This window comes from Neurospora tetrasperma, assembly GCF_000213175.1.
Source record: "Neurospora tetrasperma FGSC 2508 unplaced genomic scaffold NEUTE1scaffold_3, whole genome shotgun sequence".
In the NCBI taxonomy this organism is placed as follows: Eukaryota; Fungi; Ascomycota; class Sordariomycetes; order Sordariales; family Sordariaceae; genus Neurospora; species Neurospora tetrasperma.
The window spans coordinates 3,302,293-3,319,042 of NW_009799101.1; the positions used below are offsets into that span (position 1 = coordinate 3,302,293).

At 34.4% G+C, this 16,750-nt stretch overlaps 2 protein-coding genes across 2 annotated transcripts; both read left to right on the forward strand.

Annotated features, from left to right (window-relative positions):
- Nucleotides 1–10,165: 10,165 nt before the first annotated feature.
- On the forward strand, nucleotides 10,166–13,723 carry NEUTE1DRAFT_146509 (uncharacterized protein; the record flags this gene model as incomplete). Its single annotated transcript, XM_009852814.1, has 2 exons — nucleotides 10,166–10,272; nucleotides 10,324–13,723. 2 exons carry the CDS (start codon nucleotides 10,219–10,221, stop codon nucleotides 13,645–13,647), a joined length of 3,378 nt encoding a protein of 1,125 aa, XP_009851116.1.
- Nucleotides 13,724–14,228: 505 nt separating this feature from the next.
- NEUTE1DRAFT_42660 (uncharacterized protein) lies at nucleotides 14,229–15,654 on the forward strand (the record flags this gene model as incomplete). The annotated part of the gene is made up of 3 exons (XM_009852019.1): nucleotides 14,229–14,478; nucleotides 14,763–15,137; nucleotides 15,248–15,654. 3 exons carry the CDS (start codon nucleotides 14,229–14,231, stop codon nucleotides 15,652–15,654), a joined length of 1,032 nt encoding a protein of 343 aa, XP_009850321.1.
- Nucleotides 15,655–16,750: the final 1,096 nt, after the last annotated feature.

Consider the following 16,750-nt stretch of genomic DNA (forward strand, 5'->3'; position numbering starts at 1 on the left):
ATTTAAATATATAGTAAAATAATAAATATAAATATTATTTAATAATTAGTTATATAGTTTCTATTAATTAGTTAGTTTTAAAACTTTATAAGAAATAAATAGAAAATATACTTCTATATTAAAAAGAAAATAATAATTATATTCTCTTATTATATATTTATAGTATTTTATAAATATAAAGCTCTTCCTTGAGTTTTCTAAAGGGGAAAACTATATAGCATTAAATATTATGAAATTAAAACCTTTAATACTAGCCTTTTTTTATATTACTATATTATAAGTATAAACAAAACGTTTCTCGTTTTAAATTAATAATAAAGAAATGTCTTTATATTCTTATTATATATAATTATATATTTTTAAAAATATATAAATATTCTTTTTCATAATAAATTTTCTTAAATTTTAAATCCTTTTTATATAGAAGTAAAAATTTTTACTTTTATTAAATTTCAATATAATATAAAAATCTTTTAAATATTATAAGATTGACAGATAAAATTAGTCCTTTTACTCTTATATAAAATAGGATAAGTTAATTTTGAAAAAAGACCTTATATATATATATATATATACATATATATATAAATAGTTTTAATTATATCAATTTTATACTTAAAAATAGAACTTTATATAAATAGAATATTAATTAAAATGTTATTATAACTTTTATAATATTATCTTTAAATAGAATTAATATAAAAGGGAATTATTATAAAGAGTAATAGTTATAAAAATAAATTAAAAAAAATATAATAATACAATTCTAAGTATAGGTAAGACTAGGCTATTAAATTTAATTTAAATAAGTTAATAAAGTTAAAGAATAAGAAGGAGTAAGAAGGAGAGAGGGTTGAAACTTAGTAAAAGTATAATGCTTTTTATAAGCAGTTTTATTAATTTTTACTACCCTAAATAAACTAAGGTATAAATAACTAACTTATTTGATTAAAAATAGGAAGAGTATACCCTTCTAAGTATATAATTAAATATAATACCTACTAATACTATAATAGAAAATAATTTAAAAGAAATATATTTTTATAAATATAAATATATATATATTTATTGTAAGTTTTATTTAGCAACGTTTAATACTATATAATTTTCCACTTTAGAGTATTTAAAAGAAGATTTTATATTAGAAAAGACTAATATATATATATATATTATATTACTTATTTAATATTGTAAGGGCGTATACAATTACGAGAGTAAGCTAGCTTAAGGAGGTTATAGTACAACTTAATATAATATTAAAGTTAAAAAGTAAAAAGAAAAAAGTATAAAAGTAGGCTGGTTGTATAGGATTTTATAGTATACGCGCGCTAAGCCTTATTAAAATAAAGTAGAGTATATTATAAAGGCGTATAATTACGTAACTTCTAATACCTTAAGTGGTTATAGTTTTAAATTATAATAAATATAATATTAATTATAGAAAACTATATTTATAAATAATTGAAAATAATAAATAAACTTTATAATTATCGAATTAATATAAATAATTATAATAAATAAGTTATAATATAATACTATTATAAAAGTTTAAAATTATTTTTGAAAGAAAAAAATAAAAAAGATTATAATTTTTAAAAAAAAAATTTAAAAATATATAATTTTAGGGCTATCTAATTAAATATATAAGAAATAAAAGAAAAGTAGTAAAATGATTAAAATTAAAATAAGTAAATTAGAAAGTAATATTTTAATGTAGATTATAGTATTATTATAAAGACTATAGTATAAATAATTAAATATTTTTCTTTTTAAAATAATATTATATAAACTATATTTTCTATTTTATCTATCTACGTATATACTCTTAATATACAAACATCGTACTTAATTGACCCACTCTAAGAATACTTCGTATTAATGAACTTTAGTCTTAGTAAATAGTTAGCAAATTTTTATAGTTAAGGCTAGGACGTATCTATCTCTTTTAATTATCTTATAGCCTCTTAAGTATATAAATATAATATAGGACGCAAATATATCGACCTTATACTATGTTGAAACTTTATTATCGATATATATATATCCAAATATTCGCTGGAAATTATTATTATAAATTTGCAAATATACTTTAATATTACAATTAACCAACAAACGTTATAGCGTTTTATTAAAGAAAATAATACTCCGCTTTAACGAGGTTTGAGAATTAATAAATCCAACGTATTAGAAATAGTAATAAAGTAGTTCTATTTTGAATCTACTCTAAGCAATTATAATTTATATAGTATATTACTTAATAAAGGCTTTACAATTTTACTTTAAGGGCTCTAAATTCTATAAAAGCGTTTAGGAATCTTTAGAAAGTATTCTCCTACAAACCTCAAAGAGAAACTCTATAAAGTATATAAAATCTTTAAATATATAAAAGAAACCAACGTAACGTACTTTATTTAATAAATAGGTAGGCGAAAACTCTAATATTCTTTTATAGCTTAATATAATTTCTATATTCCGCGCGAACCTTTTTATACTTACTTCAAATTATTTTTTCTTAAAGCTATACGAGAAAAGCTAGTACTCCTTTAGCGCCGTAGGGGTAGATAGATAATATTAAGGCTAAATTATATATAGTATATTAATACGTACTTTAAATTAAAAGAATTTAGTATTGGAATTTATATAGCAATTAATACCTATTTATAGTATATCCTATAATTTTATATAAGTATTTCTACTTTAATTTAAAAATTAATCTTTATACAATAGATTAAAGTTATTAGGGAATATAGTTTTATTCTAATATGAATACAGTTTAATTACAATAATAAAGTAAATATAGTAATTATAAGTATATACTATATTGCTCTTGGAATAAAAATAATACGTATCCTAAAACTTAAATGTATATTACTTAAGAAAATTATAATTTACGAGCCTAGGCCGCCGGAGGAAAATATTTTTATTCGCTATAATATCGTTATAGGAAATTAAGAATTACTAATATAGATAGAGGACTAAATTATATATATAATAAACGTTTTTATATAAAGAAAGAATACTAATAACTAGCGTTTAAAAAATTAGTAGAAGCAGTTACGCAATAACCGAGTGTTTTTCTAAATAGTAAATAACCCTTAATATTCATTTATCTTATTTGATTTAACGTTTTCTAAAATTATTTTAAGAGACTTAAGGGGATAGACCTCTAGGTACTTAATAGAATTAAAAATTATATTGTATTACTTTATACTTTTATGCTCCAAATCCGCACGGAGTTCGGAAGTTTCATTAAATATTAGAACCAATATATTATTGTAAGCTCAGATTCGTAGAGGGTGGCCTGGAAGGGAGCGTCGAGAATCTAGGATTTGTATTCTTGAGAAAAAGCGAAGAGGAAAAAATGATCTAATCTTTCTGGATGGAAAAAGATAATGGATTTGTAGGTAATCGAACGCGTGGTTAACATTAGTGTGTAGAGCGTTCAAAGACAAACAGAATGGTACTGGATTTGTGTACGTAGGTAGAAGAATGGTAGTAGTATTGCTTAGTATAGAGATAGCTATAAAAATTCTATTTCTCGAAGGAAACCTTCCTTCTTATAGACTTTCTGGGCCTTTTGGCTATTCAGCGAGCAATCTGTCTATTCAGCTGGATTCTTTGTCTTCTAAGGATTCTAAAGATAGTCTGTTTAGTACCGTACGGCTTAGAACAACTAAGAAATCTATTTTAGAAGTTGGAGGTTTTTCAAGGTTAAAAGAACAAAGGGTTCCTTTATTAGCAAAGATCCTTATCTACCCTAGTTAAGCTACTACGGCAACCACAGCGCTAATTTAAGCTACCCCGGGCCGTGCCGGTCACCCCCACACCCTCTACGGGGGTTAGGGTTATATATAGTAGAATCTCAACCACGTTTATTTGTTTAAATAAAATTAAATAAATTCAACCAAAAATTTAGGGTATATATATATAATAAATATTACCTATATAATAGCCTCTTATACTAGTATAGTATAATATAGACTCGTAAATCCGTTATATATATATAATATTATATAATATATATAGTAAGTCCAACAATTATCCGTTACTAATATAATAGACATTATATTATTATAAGAAAGCTAATTAAATTATATTATAATTATAATAAAACTTTAGTACTTAACTATCGGGTATAAATGGATTGGGATTGGTATTAATACTTAAAAGAAATTGTAAGTTATAGCAATTTTGAAGTCAACTAATACTTACCCTAAAATATAATAGATCTTTATATAAAAATAATAGAGGATTTTATTCCCTATATAGTAAATTCCTCTAATTTACCCATCCGAATAGAGTATAAATATTTTCGGTAGAAGTTCTTAGAGTATAAAATAGTATTGAGAGAATTAGTTTTTAATTTATATAATTTACTAATTAAAGGCTTTAATAAAATTAAAAAGTTAATAAAATAGGTTGGTGGTAATATTAATAGAATAATAGAAGTATTATAGGGATAAAATATTAGGAATAAAAATAAAGTAGAATAATAGAAGGAGGAATATATTAATTAATAGAGATATATTAGAATATATAGTAATATGTCTCAATTTGAAAAACTTTATTTTTATTAAGGAACGTTTATATTTATTAAATACGATAAATACTAATTATAAATAATTGTATTAATAGTATTATAAAGTAAGATTATTATATAATAAAAATGCGATCCCTAATGATGAACGATAATATAAATATATTGGAGTACCTTTTTGGTTTTTATTATTGATTGGAAAAAAAAAAGTAAAAGAAAAAAAAAAAAAAGAAAAAAGGAAAAAGAAAAGAGAAAAAAAAAAAAAAAAAAAAAAAAAAACTTACTAAAATATAATTCGAACTGAGAACCTTCCAAGTAGCAACTATTCTATTTACTATTATACTATATACTGTATATTTTTTTTTATAGAAACTACCTCTATTTTCTAATTATATAATATTAAGAATAAAATCGATAAATATTTAGTAGTTAACGCCTACGACTACGGGTTGAAAAGGTAGGAGGAGTATTAGTATTTATAGAAGTTCCCTACCCCTTATTAATAGTATTTAATATCAAAGTGCTTTAATAAGAATTAATTGCAATTGTTTTACTATTATCCTTAGCCAAGTTTACAATTCCCTCTTCTAGAAACAAACCTCTAAGGAATTTATTATTATTAATTTTTTTTGCCCCTACGTTTAATTATTAATAGAAATTACTTTATCCTAATTAATATACTACTAAGAAGATAGGAATAGATTTATATATTCCTCCTTTACTATAGGCTCCTTCTTTATGGTAGTAATTAGTATAGTATTACTTTATTTCTTTAGAATTTACTCTTATTTTCCTTGCGCTTTAGCGATTATTCTTAATTCCTTTTTAATAATTAGAATATTTTAAACAAATCGCTTAATCTTAATAATAGGCTCCTTTTTAATTAGAAAATCAAACTTTGCTATTTAAAAATATTTATTTTATTTAGGAAGATAGGAAAGTAATTGGTTGGGTATAGTAGGACTATAGGTACGCTTGTAATTATATTTTAATATTAATCGGAGTATTGCTTAAACGGGATTTATAATAGTATTAGAGCTAGTACTATTATTAACTATCTCTTTAATTTGTATAAGGGTAATTATTAAAGTTTATTTAGGTTTGATTTTACTAGTAGCCTTAATCTTCGTTCGGATATAATTAAGTTCAATTAATTCCGATTTAATTAAATTAAAATTAATAAAGAGAATCCTACTACTTAAATAGTAGGGGTCGATACTAATAAATTCGAAGCGTATAATATCAATTTAGAAAAGGACTTTCTAATTATATAAAGATTAAGTTCTGATTTATATAATAAAATAATAATAATTGTCGAAACGGTTGTAGAGTAGGTATATTTTCGAATAAATTTCTAAAAGTCGGACTGTTCGGACGTTAATAGGGATAGGAATATTACTAATTATAATAGTTTTAACCTCCTTAAAATACTATTAGAAAGTTATAAACCAATTACTCCTTAATATATTATTTCAATTTAGGAAGTTAATAGTAAATTAGTATTATATAATACTAATTCTATTCAACTCCGAGAGTGTATTGTTACGGTTGCCGGTAATTGAAATAAGGAATAATAGCTAGAGCCTAGAATAGAGAAGTTTAGGGTGCTGAAAATAGACAAAAGGGAGAAGTAATAGGTAAATTATTATTAATAATAATATTATTAAAGGCCTTAATAGTAGGAAGTAATTTAATAATAAACCTTTCCTTATATTTATTATAAATTTCCTATATAGAATGTTTAACCAAATAGTAGGAATAAGGAACGTTAATAATTTTATAGCGTTAGGAGGCTATAATAAATAAGTGTAGATAATATTAAATGTAAATAAGAGGTTATAATAAAGAATATATATTATCTTTAATAGTAGGGGATCGTTGGAAATTAATACGCGAAGATAATAATTAAAGAAAGTTAAAGTAAATTTTTAAATATTAATATATACTTTAAATTCCCGAACTAGCGAGAAGATAATCTTGGGTAATTAGAAATATTTATTCAATTAAATCAAAAATAGATGTTAATATAAAAGGATATAAATTAGGGTTATATAAAAAATAAGAATAGAAAATAATAATTGTAATTTATTGTAAATAAATAGCAATCCTACTCTATATACGTAATTAAATATTCTTAAGCGTACTTATATATTAATGTATAGTATTAAATATTCTTATACGTACTTAAATATTTATACGTAGTATTAAATATTCGCAAATATACTTAAATATTTATATATAGTACTAAATGTTTGCGAGTGTACTTAGATATTTATATATAGTATTAAATATTCGCGAGCGTACTTGAATGTTTATATATAGTACTATATATTCGTAAGCGTACTTGGATATTTATATATAGTATTAAGTATTCGCAAACGTATTTAAATATTTATATATAGTACTAAGTGTTTGCGAGCGTACTTAGATGTTTATATATAATATTAAGTATTTGTGAGCGTACTTGGATATCTATATATAATATTAAGTATTTACAAGTGGGTTGTAATATTTATATATAATATTTAAATATTTATATACGTACTTTTAATACTTATATATAGTATTTAAGTACTTACAAACGTATTTTAATATTTATATATAATATTTAAATATTTATGAATGTATTTTAAAATTTGTATATATTATTTAAATATTTATAAATATATTTTAATATTTAAATATAATATTTAATATCTCTAAATATACTTTAATATTTATATATAGTTTATCCGGCGGCGCTTAACGCCGTACGGTTTTCCCCTTTAGAGAATTAAAGAAGAACCCTATATTAAAAAGTACTATAGTTATATAGTAAAGGAATAAGACTATTACTATTATATTTATTATTTATATATTTTTAAAATATTCCTTAAATATTCTTTATTTTAATTTGTAATATAATAGACTTATAGTTATTTAATATAATATATAATTATAGTATTTAAAATAAAAAAATTTAAATTTGTAGAATATTTATAAATATATGTTATATAAAAGAGAATTGTAAAAGAAATATAAAATTCTTTCTTAATATTTATATAATTAGTTTTAAAAATATTTATTAATTTTTATACTAAGATTAAAGAATTTAAAATATTTGACTTTATATTAAATAAAGAAAGAAATAATTTAAACACTATTATTGTTTTTATATTTTAAGAAAAGATATTTTTTAATTTTTAAAGTATTCTTAAAAGTATATGAAGAAAAATAATATAAAACATTTAATATTATAATAGAATTATAATATAATATATTCTAAATATATATAAAATATAAAATATATATAATTATTTATATTATTTTTAATTTTTGTTTATCTTCTTTCTTATAAATATAGAGAAAGTCTTTTCGTACTACTACGGATATCTTTATATACTATCGTCTAAAAATAAATCAAATATAATTTAGCTAACGGCTAAGCTATAAGAATATTAATAGTATTAGAATTTTTTTTATTTTTTTCTATATAAAATAGTATCATTATTCTAACTATACTCTCTCCCTCAACCTTTATTATTAAAAAGATATAAAAATAAAACTTAATTAACTTTAAGTATTATATTTTTATTTTCAATCCTCAGTGTGTAGGGGTAGGAAGGGAGCGTAACCTTAGTAATATAGAGTAAAAAATAAGAAAAATTCCAATACTATTACCTATCTTATACACCTAACTTTAGCCAAATTATACTTTATTTTATTTCTTACTACAGTATATAAAGACATTTATAGCAGTGCGAAAAGATATTATCTAAATATAATTTAAAATAATTTATATAAAAACTTTTTTAAGAAATACTAGATATACATTTATAAGACTTTAAAATATTAAAATTTAAAAGAAATATTTTTAATAATATAATATTTCTTATATATTTAATATATATTTACTATAAATTATAATTAAATATTTATATTTAATTTTATTTTATATATATCAATTAGAATACTAAAGTTCTTTATATAAATAAATACTATTGAAAAATAATATATTAGAATATAATTATAAAATCTTTTTAAAATTGAAGAACTATTTTCTTCCTTTTACATAACTTTGAATATATATATATATATATTTTACTTTTACAAATATATTTGAAAAGAGGGATGTGTCACGGGGCGCGAGCAAGTACTAAGTTAAGACTTTGATTGTTGTGCGAGGAACAGGAAGAGAATCCTGTGCGCGCACGAGAACTATATAGGGCACGCTGTGAGGTCCAGTACACGGACTATAGTACGTGTGCACGTGACTGCTGTACTGCACTCAGACAGCTGCAAGCTAGCTGCACTACTGCAGTGCAGTACCCATCTATATATAGGAACATAGCAGTAATGCCTATAACAGGATGATTATTATATTAATCCTTTTCTAACATTATAATATATATTATAAGTAGGTAGAAAACTACTATTAAACGTTCTATCTACATTGAACATTGTTAATTAACCTTTAATTATCCTATTTACGCTCGTGAAGCTCCTGGCGAATCCAGCGCAAAGCCTTCTCCAATTGCTTAATACTAGTGCTACGGATAGTATTAATAGAAAAAGGAATAATACTATCGCTCTTCTCCTTCTCTACTTTCTTCTCCAAAGCTATAAATTATATTAGAATATTATTAACATATAAGAATAATTATTAAAATTTACTAATACAAAGGGAATAAGCAATACCCTCGCCCTTATAATAGTAATTAAAATAAATACCTTTATAAATACTTTTATTATTAGTAATATATTCCTCGAAGGGGCTATAATTATTAAGCGTAATATACTTAGTACAAGTATTTTCGTTGGCTTTGGGTATAAATAAATAGCGAGCCAACCTAGTAAAATATTTATTACGTACGAATTTAAAAACGTAAGGAATTAGGTTTCCCTTAACCTAAATAAATTTGGAGCGAATAGCGTAGATAATAGTCCATAAATATTAATTAGACTTAAAATCCTTTAATATTAGTTTATTACATTTATCTCCTATATATATCTTGTCTTTAGTAATAATAGTAAGAGTTTCGTTAATATCGCTATTAAAAATCTTTATTAAAATAAAGTATAGCTTTTCTTTCTAGGTTAAATCCTCGCGCTACGCAATAGGGATATCGTCCGGGCCTTCTATACCCTTGGATAGGGATTTACTATCGAAAATATATTTATCCAATTCGTTAGCGTTAGATTCGGGGATGAAGTGCGCGTTATTAGCTATTATAATTATATATATATTAATTTAAAATATATATATTAATATAATATATATATATTTACGTAGTTATACTAGTAATAATATAGTATAATAGAAAGTGTATTATTGTAGTGAAAATGTTAATATACGTTAGTGTACGTAGTATGGTAATAGTTAAGGTGAGAGTTATTTGATTGCTAAATTGAATCTAAATTGACGCGCCCCGGGCGCGGGCGTAGTAATTACAGCTGGCACGGACCTTCGCGTAATGCAACTTTCTATTTTGAAACGAACCAAGACAATGGCCCCCGTAGGGTACTGTAACTTCAATCGCAAACTGCCCGTCCCGTCACCACAAACCACGGGATCATGTCTACAGTACCGGACCTCCACCGTGACCATTTTCAGTCTATTCTACACCTCAGGTCCCAACTTGGCATCCACAAGAAGAGGCAAGCCGATGGACGGCATCCGATAATGCGCAAAATCAATCAACATGGCCACCACCACCACCGCAACCCCTGGTCGGCGTAATGAATTCTTCAAGCAGGTTCGTGCACAATCGACCCATCATTTCTGCTGATGCTAACCCATCCCCCAGCTCAGGACGGTCTGTGTCCCCTTGAGTCGCCTTGCCCTCCAGTCCCCAGACAAGGCGGCCGCTGCCAAAGAAATCTTTACCCATGTCGAATCCCTCAGTGAAATATGGGCAGCTCAAGTGAGCAGTGATCCTACCGTTCTCGATGAGAAGTTGGCCGAATATACTTTCTTCCCCGTTAGCCACCTGCTCCGCTTCCATGATCAGTTCCCGGTACGCGTAGTCGAAGCCATCATCAAGTTGCTTAGGTTCCTCATCCAATACGGCTGGAAGCAAACGATATCGGAGGACTTGGCCGTACAGCTGCTCTTCTTCTTCTCCTTCACCATTAGCGGCACTCCAGGCCAGGCCAAGAAGCGTCATGTGCCCGAGGAAACCGCGGTTGAAGGATTCAAAGCCCTCGGAGCTCTCATTACCGCGATAGGACCCACAAGCTTATTGGCAAGTAAAGCACCCGGGGAGGAAAATGAGACAGTGACCGCACTAGGCCCTGCTATTACGGTCACGCTGGATGGCATTACCGATGGTGTGGCCCCTACAGTCCAGCTGGAAGCGCTGGAATGCTTGCAGGCTGTTTACACCACAACACGCAATCAGCATGTTCTTGCTCGGTTCCTTCCGGGTACCGTGTCCTCGCTCACCAGGGTCCTGGCACGGCCATTACAGCAAAAGACACAGAGGAGGGTTCTTGTGCGATGCTTACTGGTCCTCAGTATCGTTCTTGTGAACGTGTTGAGTGACATCAAGATTCGCGGAATCTTAAAGCAGATTGAAATGGAAGACAAAGCAAAAACCGACGACGCTCAGCCCAGCGGCGGCGCGGAAAAGCCTCAGACTGAGCTGACACCCGCTTGGCTCAGGGCTACGACAGCTCAGATCAAAATCGCCTTGGCCGCAGCGCTCAAAGTTCGGACTCATGAGGCTCTGGACGTCCAGTCAGCTGTCAGCAAGTTCTGTATCAGCTTGTTGGACGAATGCCATTTATCACTAGCCAACTGCCAGTCGATCCTGGTAGAGAGCGCAATGATGGTCGAGAACGAAGAGAACGAACGCTCAATGCTCGAAACTAGCTTGCAGGATCTTGCGGCCATACACCCCGAGTTGGGCGATTGTATTCAGGCTACGCTTTACAACTGGCTCATTAGCCTCCCCAGACTAATCCAATCTAACGATGAGCGTATCAAGCAGCTTGCAGTTAGAAATATCCTTAGGGGTTCCAAAATGGCCTCAGCCATGGGAATAGACTCGTCCACGCTGAATGATTCGTTAGGCGACTCTCTCAGGGACAGCATAGTTGCCTTGGTCAAGGGCTCAAAGCCCTCCAAGGTGGTGGGAGATGTTGATGAGAATAGCTTGTCCACAGCCACGGACCTTACCGTGTCACTCCCCAATATTCAGTTATACCCTCCAGTTTTGTTGGACTCGGAGGGCATTAAGTCGACAAGAGCGGAGATCACCAAGCTGATTGCCAACATTGGCTCACCAGCCCAGCAAACAAAGCTAGCCGCTGCAATGCTAGGCGGTTTGCGAGACTCGGAAGGCGTCGAACAGATTGCCTCATACTGGCTTGCGTTTGAGCTTCTCAAGACAACGTATAACAGTACATCGGATATGGAAGACCTGGTGGACATGTCTTCTCTCGATGAGAACCGATACCAAGAGCAGGTCTTCCAGGAGCTCTATGATTTTTCTGCGTCCATCTTAGCTTCCCATTCAATCTCACAGGACAACGACTGGCGTATCGAGGCAATTGCCCTCGAAGTGACTGCTTTTGCGGCATCCCGGATGAAGGAGGATTTCCGGCCGGAGCTGATTGACGTGCTCTACCCTGTCACCACATTCCTTGGGTCGCCAACACCCCAGCTGCGCAGTCATGCCATTACGACATTGAACGTGATAGCAGCCTCTTGCGGATACAAGAACGTCTCGGAGCTGGTTGTCGGTAATGCTGATTACATGGTCAATTCCATTTCTCTCCGCCTCAACACTTTTGACATCTCGCCAGCCTCCACCAAGGTATTGGTGATGTTGATCCGTCTAACAGGGCCACGATTGATTCCCTTCCTGGACGACGTTGTAGCCGCCATTTTCGCGGCTCTGGACAACTACCACGGCTACCCCGTATTTGTCGAGAGCCTGTTCTCCGTTCTCTCCGAGATAGTCACTCAAGGCGTGAAATCGGACATGCTGCTTCTCGAAGGATCCAATCCTCAAGCCGTCAGCCACCTCAAGCGAGGTCCGCAACCACTGGATGTCGACTACATAGTCGACACCCTCAACAAACGTGCTGAGCGAACCAAGCGAGCCCGAGAAGAAGAGGCCGAACCTCCCCAACCGCACCCCAAGAAACCCTGGGGCCCGGGTAAGACCGAGGAAGCTTCCCAAGCCAAGTCACTCCTCGACCAACTCGAAAACCCCGACCCGGAAGAAGAAGGCGAAAAGGATGGTGGTCTACCAGATGATCCTTCCTCTGCCCTCGCCACCCGCGAAGACGAAGAAAAGAAGAACCAGCCCTCCAACACGCCCACCTACGCCTTACTCACCCGCGTCCTCACTCTCTCGCAGCACTACCTCACCTCTCCCACGCCGACCCTGCGCAAGTCCCTGCTCGACCTCGTGGCGACCGTCTCCCCTGCCCTAGCTCCGGACGAGAACGCATTTCTGCCACTTGTCCATACGGTCTGGCCAGTCGTGGTGGCCCGGATCAAGGACCCGGAACCGTTCGTGGCCATTGCCGCATGCAAGGCGCTGGGAAGCATGTGTGAAGCCGCAGGCGATTTTATGGCTAGTAGGTTCAAACAGGAGTGGGGAGATGGGATGGCGAAGTGGCTGAGAGGTATCAAGAGGGAGGCTGTCAAAGGGAGGGAGATGCCCAAAAGAACGGGAACGGGAGCCGGCAGAGCGTTTATCACTGGTGGTAAGAAGGTTGACGACATGGAGATTGTGTTGCCTATTCATGGTCCCAACGGTGGGCACCAGCTGAGCTTGAAGCAGTTGGTTTCGACAACGAGCTCGACTGGGAGCGGGGCGCTAGGCAGGTTCTCGCAGGCTCATCAGTTGTGGGATGCGGCGCTGGGGTTGGTTACGGCCATTTTGAAGTATGTGAGGGTGGATGACGAGATGTTTGATGAGATACTGGAGGTGGTGGTTGATGTGTTACATGAACCGGAAAGGAGGGAATTGAAAGAGGCGTTGGAGACGATCAATGCTGATGCGGTTTGGTTGGCGTTGTATGAGAGGGGGAGAGTGAAGGGAATCAAGAGCATGCCACGGGCTGTGAAGGGATTTGAGTTTGAGTTTGTAAGGGTGCCAGGTGTGGTGGCTTAAAAGAGAGATTGAGTATCTTTAACGAGCTACGAGGGTAGAATATGCTTCCATGAATCAAACGAGCGAGTTTAATTCTGACAAATCGCGATGTCCTTTAAGTTTGAAGAAAAGTGCAGGGTAAGTGACGATAACCAACTGGCCCCAGGGACCGAGTGCCATAGTATCTTGATCAACGGGGTTAGGGTTAAAAGCACGCTACTTCGGCTTACCCCTCCCGATACACTAGAAACCTTCCAGCCACGCCAACCTCCTGCATCCTCCTGCAGGCTGCAGCACTTGCGTTCATGCCGTTGGTCAGTTTATCCTATCAAATCCCACTCAGCTTTCCATCGCATTGAGATTGCGTGCAGGACACACCCAGGTAGGCGAGCGGTGTGGATAAATAACTGGTCGGTCTTCGGGGTCAACGGGGCCCTTGTGCAGTTGTGTCTCGAAAAACACCAGTCATCTTACACAAAATTCACACGATAACAACATCTCCACCTCAACAAAACAACACCATCAGTATCATTTCATTCACGGATCTCTTTTTTTTTTTTTCCCATTCTACCAAGTCAAATACGGCCATATAGGGAGCAACAATGTCCTCCTTCCTAAAGTTTCTCGTCTCCTCCGGGGACGCCAGCTCCTCACGCCGGCACAAACATCCTTACTACCCGCGCGAGGTTGTCGTCCCCAACTATGCGCCCAACACGTACACGCTGCCTATGGTGCTTGGTGCTTTTGGTGGAGCCACGGCCCTCTTGATGGTGGGAACGGTGGCCATTGGCAAGAAGGTTAATAAGCAGTTGACGTGGAAGGATGCGGGGGTGTTGGCGTGGTTTACGCTATGTGAGTTGCACTTTTCTTTTCTTGGGATGGAACGCTTGATGATATGGATATGTGAGGAACAGGGAAGTGGGACGCTATGAATATGTCAGAGTTTGAAAGAAGACAGGAGGGATGAATGGATGGATGTCAAAGTGGACAGTGGAGTTGGAGAGTCAAGACAGGATGATGTGTGCTAACGAGATGTATCGTGAACAGGTGGTTTCTTGCATTGTTTCTTTGAAGGTGAGCACATCAGCGTTCTCTCATTTCTTCTGAGATCAAGTGAAAACTAACGGCCTCCCCAGGCTACTATGTGCTCAACCACGCCACCCTCGCCAGCAAGCAGGACATCTTTGCTCAGCTGTGGAAGGAGTACGCGCTGTCCGACTCGCGGTACATGACCTCCGACCCATTCATGCTCTGCATTGAGACTCTGACCGTTCTCACATGGGGCCCTCTCTCCTTCCTGACCGTCTTTGCCATCATCAAGGGCAACACTAGCCTCCGCCACATCACCCAAACCATCGTCAGCGTTGGCCATCTCTACGGCGTCGCCCTCTACTTCGGCACCTGCTTCTTCCAGGAGAAGTTTCGCGGCATTTCGTACAGCAGACCGGAAACGCTGTACTACTGGGTTTACTACGCCGGCATGAACGCGCCTTGGGTTATTGTCCCTGCTAGTACGACTCCCACCCTCACCCCCCTTTTTTTTCTTTTCTTTTTTTTTTCCTCTTTCTTTTTTTTAGTGTTCCCCTTTTCCTGTTCTGGCAGAGCTAACAAAATCCCCCAGTCCTCCTCTTCCAAAGCAGCAAGACCATTAGCCAAGGTCTCTCGGTCCTCAACAAAGTCAAGAGCATGAAGGGCGGCAGTTCATCCACCTCCGGCAGCGGCAGCAGCAGCAGCATTTACAGCGGCAAGGCGGAGAGCATCAGATCGTTTGATGGCAGCAGTGAGAGCAAGAGTAGCAACAGCAACAGCAGCAGAAAGGCCGACAAGGAAAGCAAGCGCGAGCCTAGTAGGGATAGCAGAGATGGGGGCGAAAGGAGGAAGGATCGCGTGTCGGAGCAGGCTGCCTATTTCAGAGACGAAGGCAGGCCGGAGAGCATTGCGGAGAGCAAATATGAGATTTGGGAGGAGAACAGGGCGGATGCGAGGGAGCAGTTGAGGAGGAAGAGGACGACAGGTCGGAGGGAGTAAGAATGGATGTGGAATGTATATAAAGTGGCGGCCATCAAGGTGTCAGGTTGGATAGGTAAGAGATGGGATGACAGCGGAACGAGCTGGGATGGGCCAGTTCTTAACGTCTACATTGTAGCCCGGAGTGTGGGATCCACTTCTGCGGTCCGGTGGTGTGGGCGGGCGCGTGCTCGGGATCAGACCGGGTGTTGAGACATGTACAGACCTCGTGGCTCTCGGTTTCGGGATGATGAATGATGGGTCAGGTCGGCGTCGGTCTTTTTTCCTTTCTTTCAAATATTTTTTTTTCCTTTTTCCAGATAAGTAGATGCTTAGAATCTGTAGACATTATGGCCTGCATGCTGTCTGGCGATCCACAGTGACGAAGTGCCTCGGCACGCTATCACTGAGACGAGTTTCTGAAATGTTTTCGACCGATGGTTCTAACACTCCGTATCACCATCCATCTTGAAGATTGATTACATTGATAATCGTCCTCGATGATACGTACATGTCAGTCCTTAAGTCTTGACTCGATCAATTAATGCTTGATTCTTGGTCACGATGGTTCACGTGCAGTTAACTAGGAGGGCGCAAAGCAGTTAGACAAGTACCTCTACTATTCTCCACATTGGAAGCTCTTGGTCCCACATTTGGCTCTAATTGGATGTGTTCTTCCCCATACCCAGGGGCATTACAGATGCCATCCTTGTCCCTCCCTTGCCGTCTGCTAGGCCAACCCCAGGATGCCGAGGTTCACAGCTGACAGGACCCAAAAAGCCAACTGAAGGCAAGCGCTGTAAATTGAATGACAGGATCCTTTGTCTTTCATTGATTTGACATCGATCAAATGACACTTGCATGTTCACCTGCTTCTGCCATCTCAACTGCACCGCGCCTTTGCATCAATAAAGGATTTTTTGAGACTGCTTGATCGCATTGGATGATCATCTCCGGAACGCTTTCCACCATTAGCGAGCGGGTTCACGCATCTCCCTCTTCGTTTTCAGCTCTCTTCGCGCGCCAGACGGGGGTGCACCAGATTCCTACCTACCTATTCAGGCCGAGAAAAAAAACAACATCCGAGTTCACCTGCCACCGCTAGCCACCGCCAATC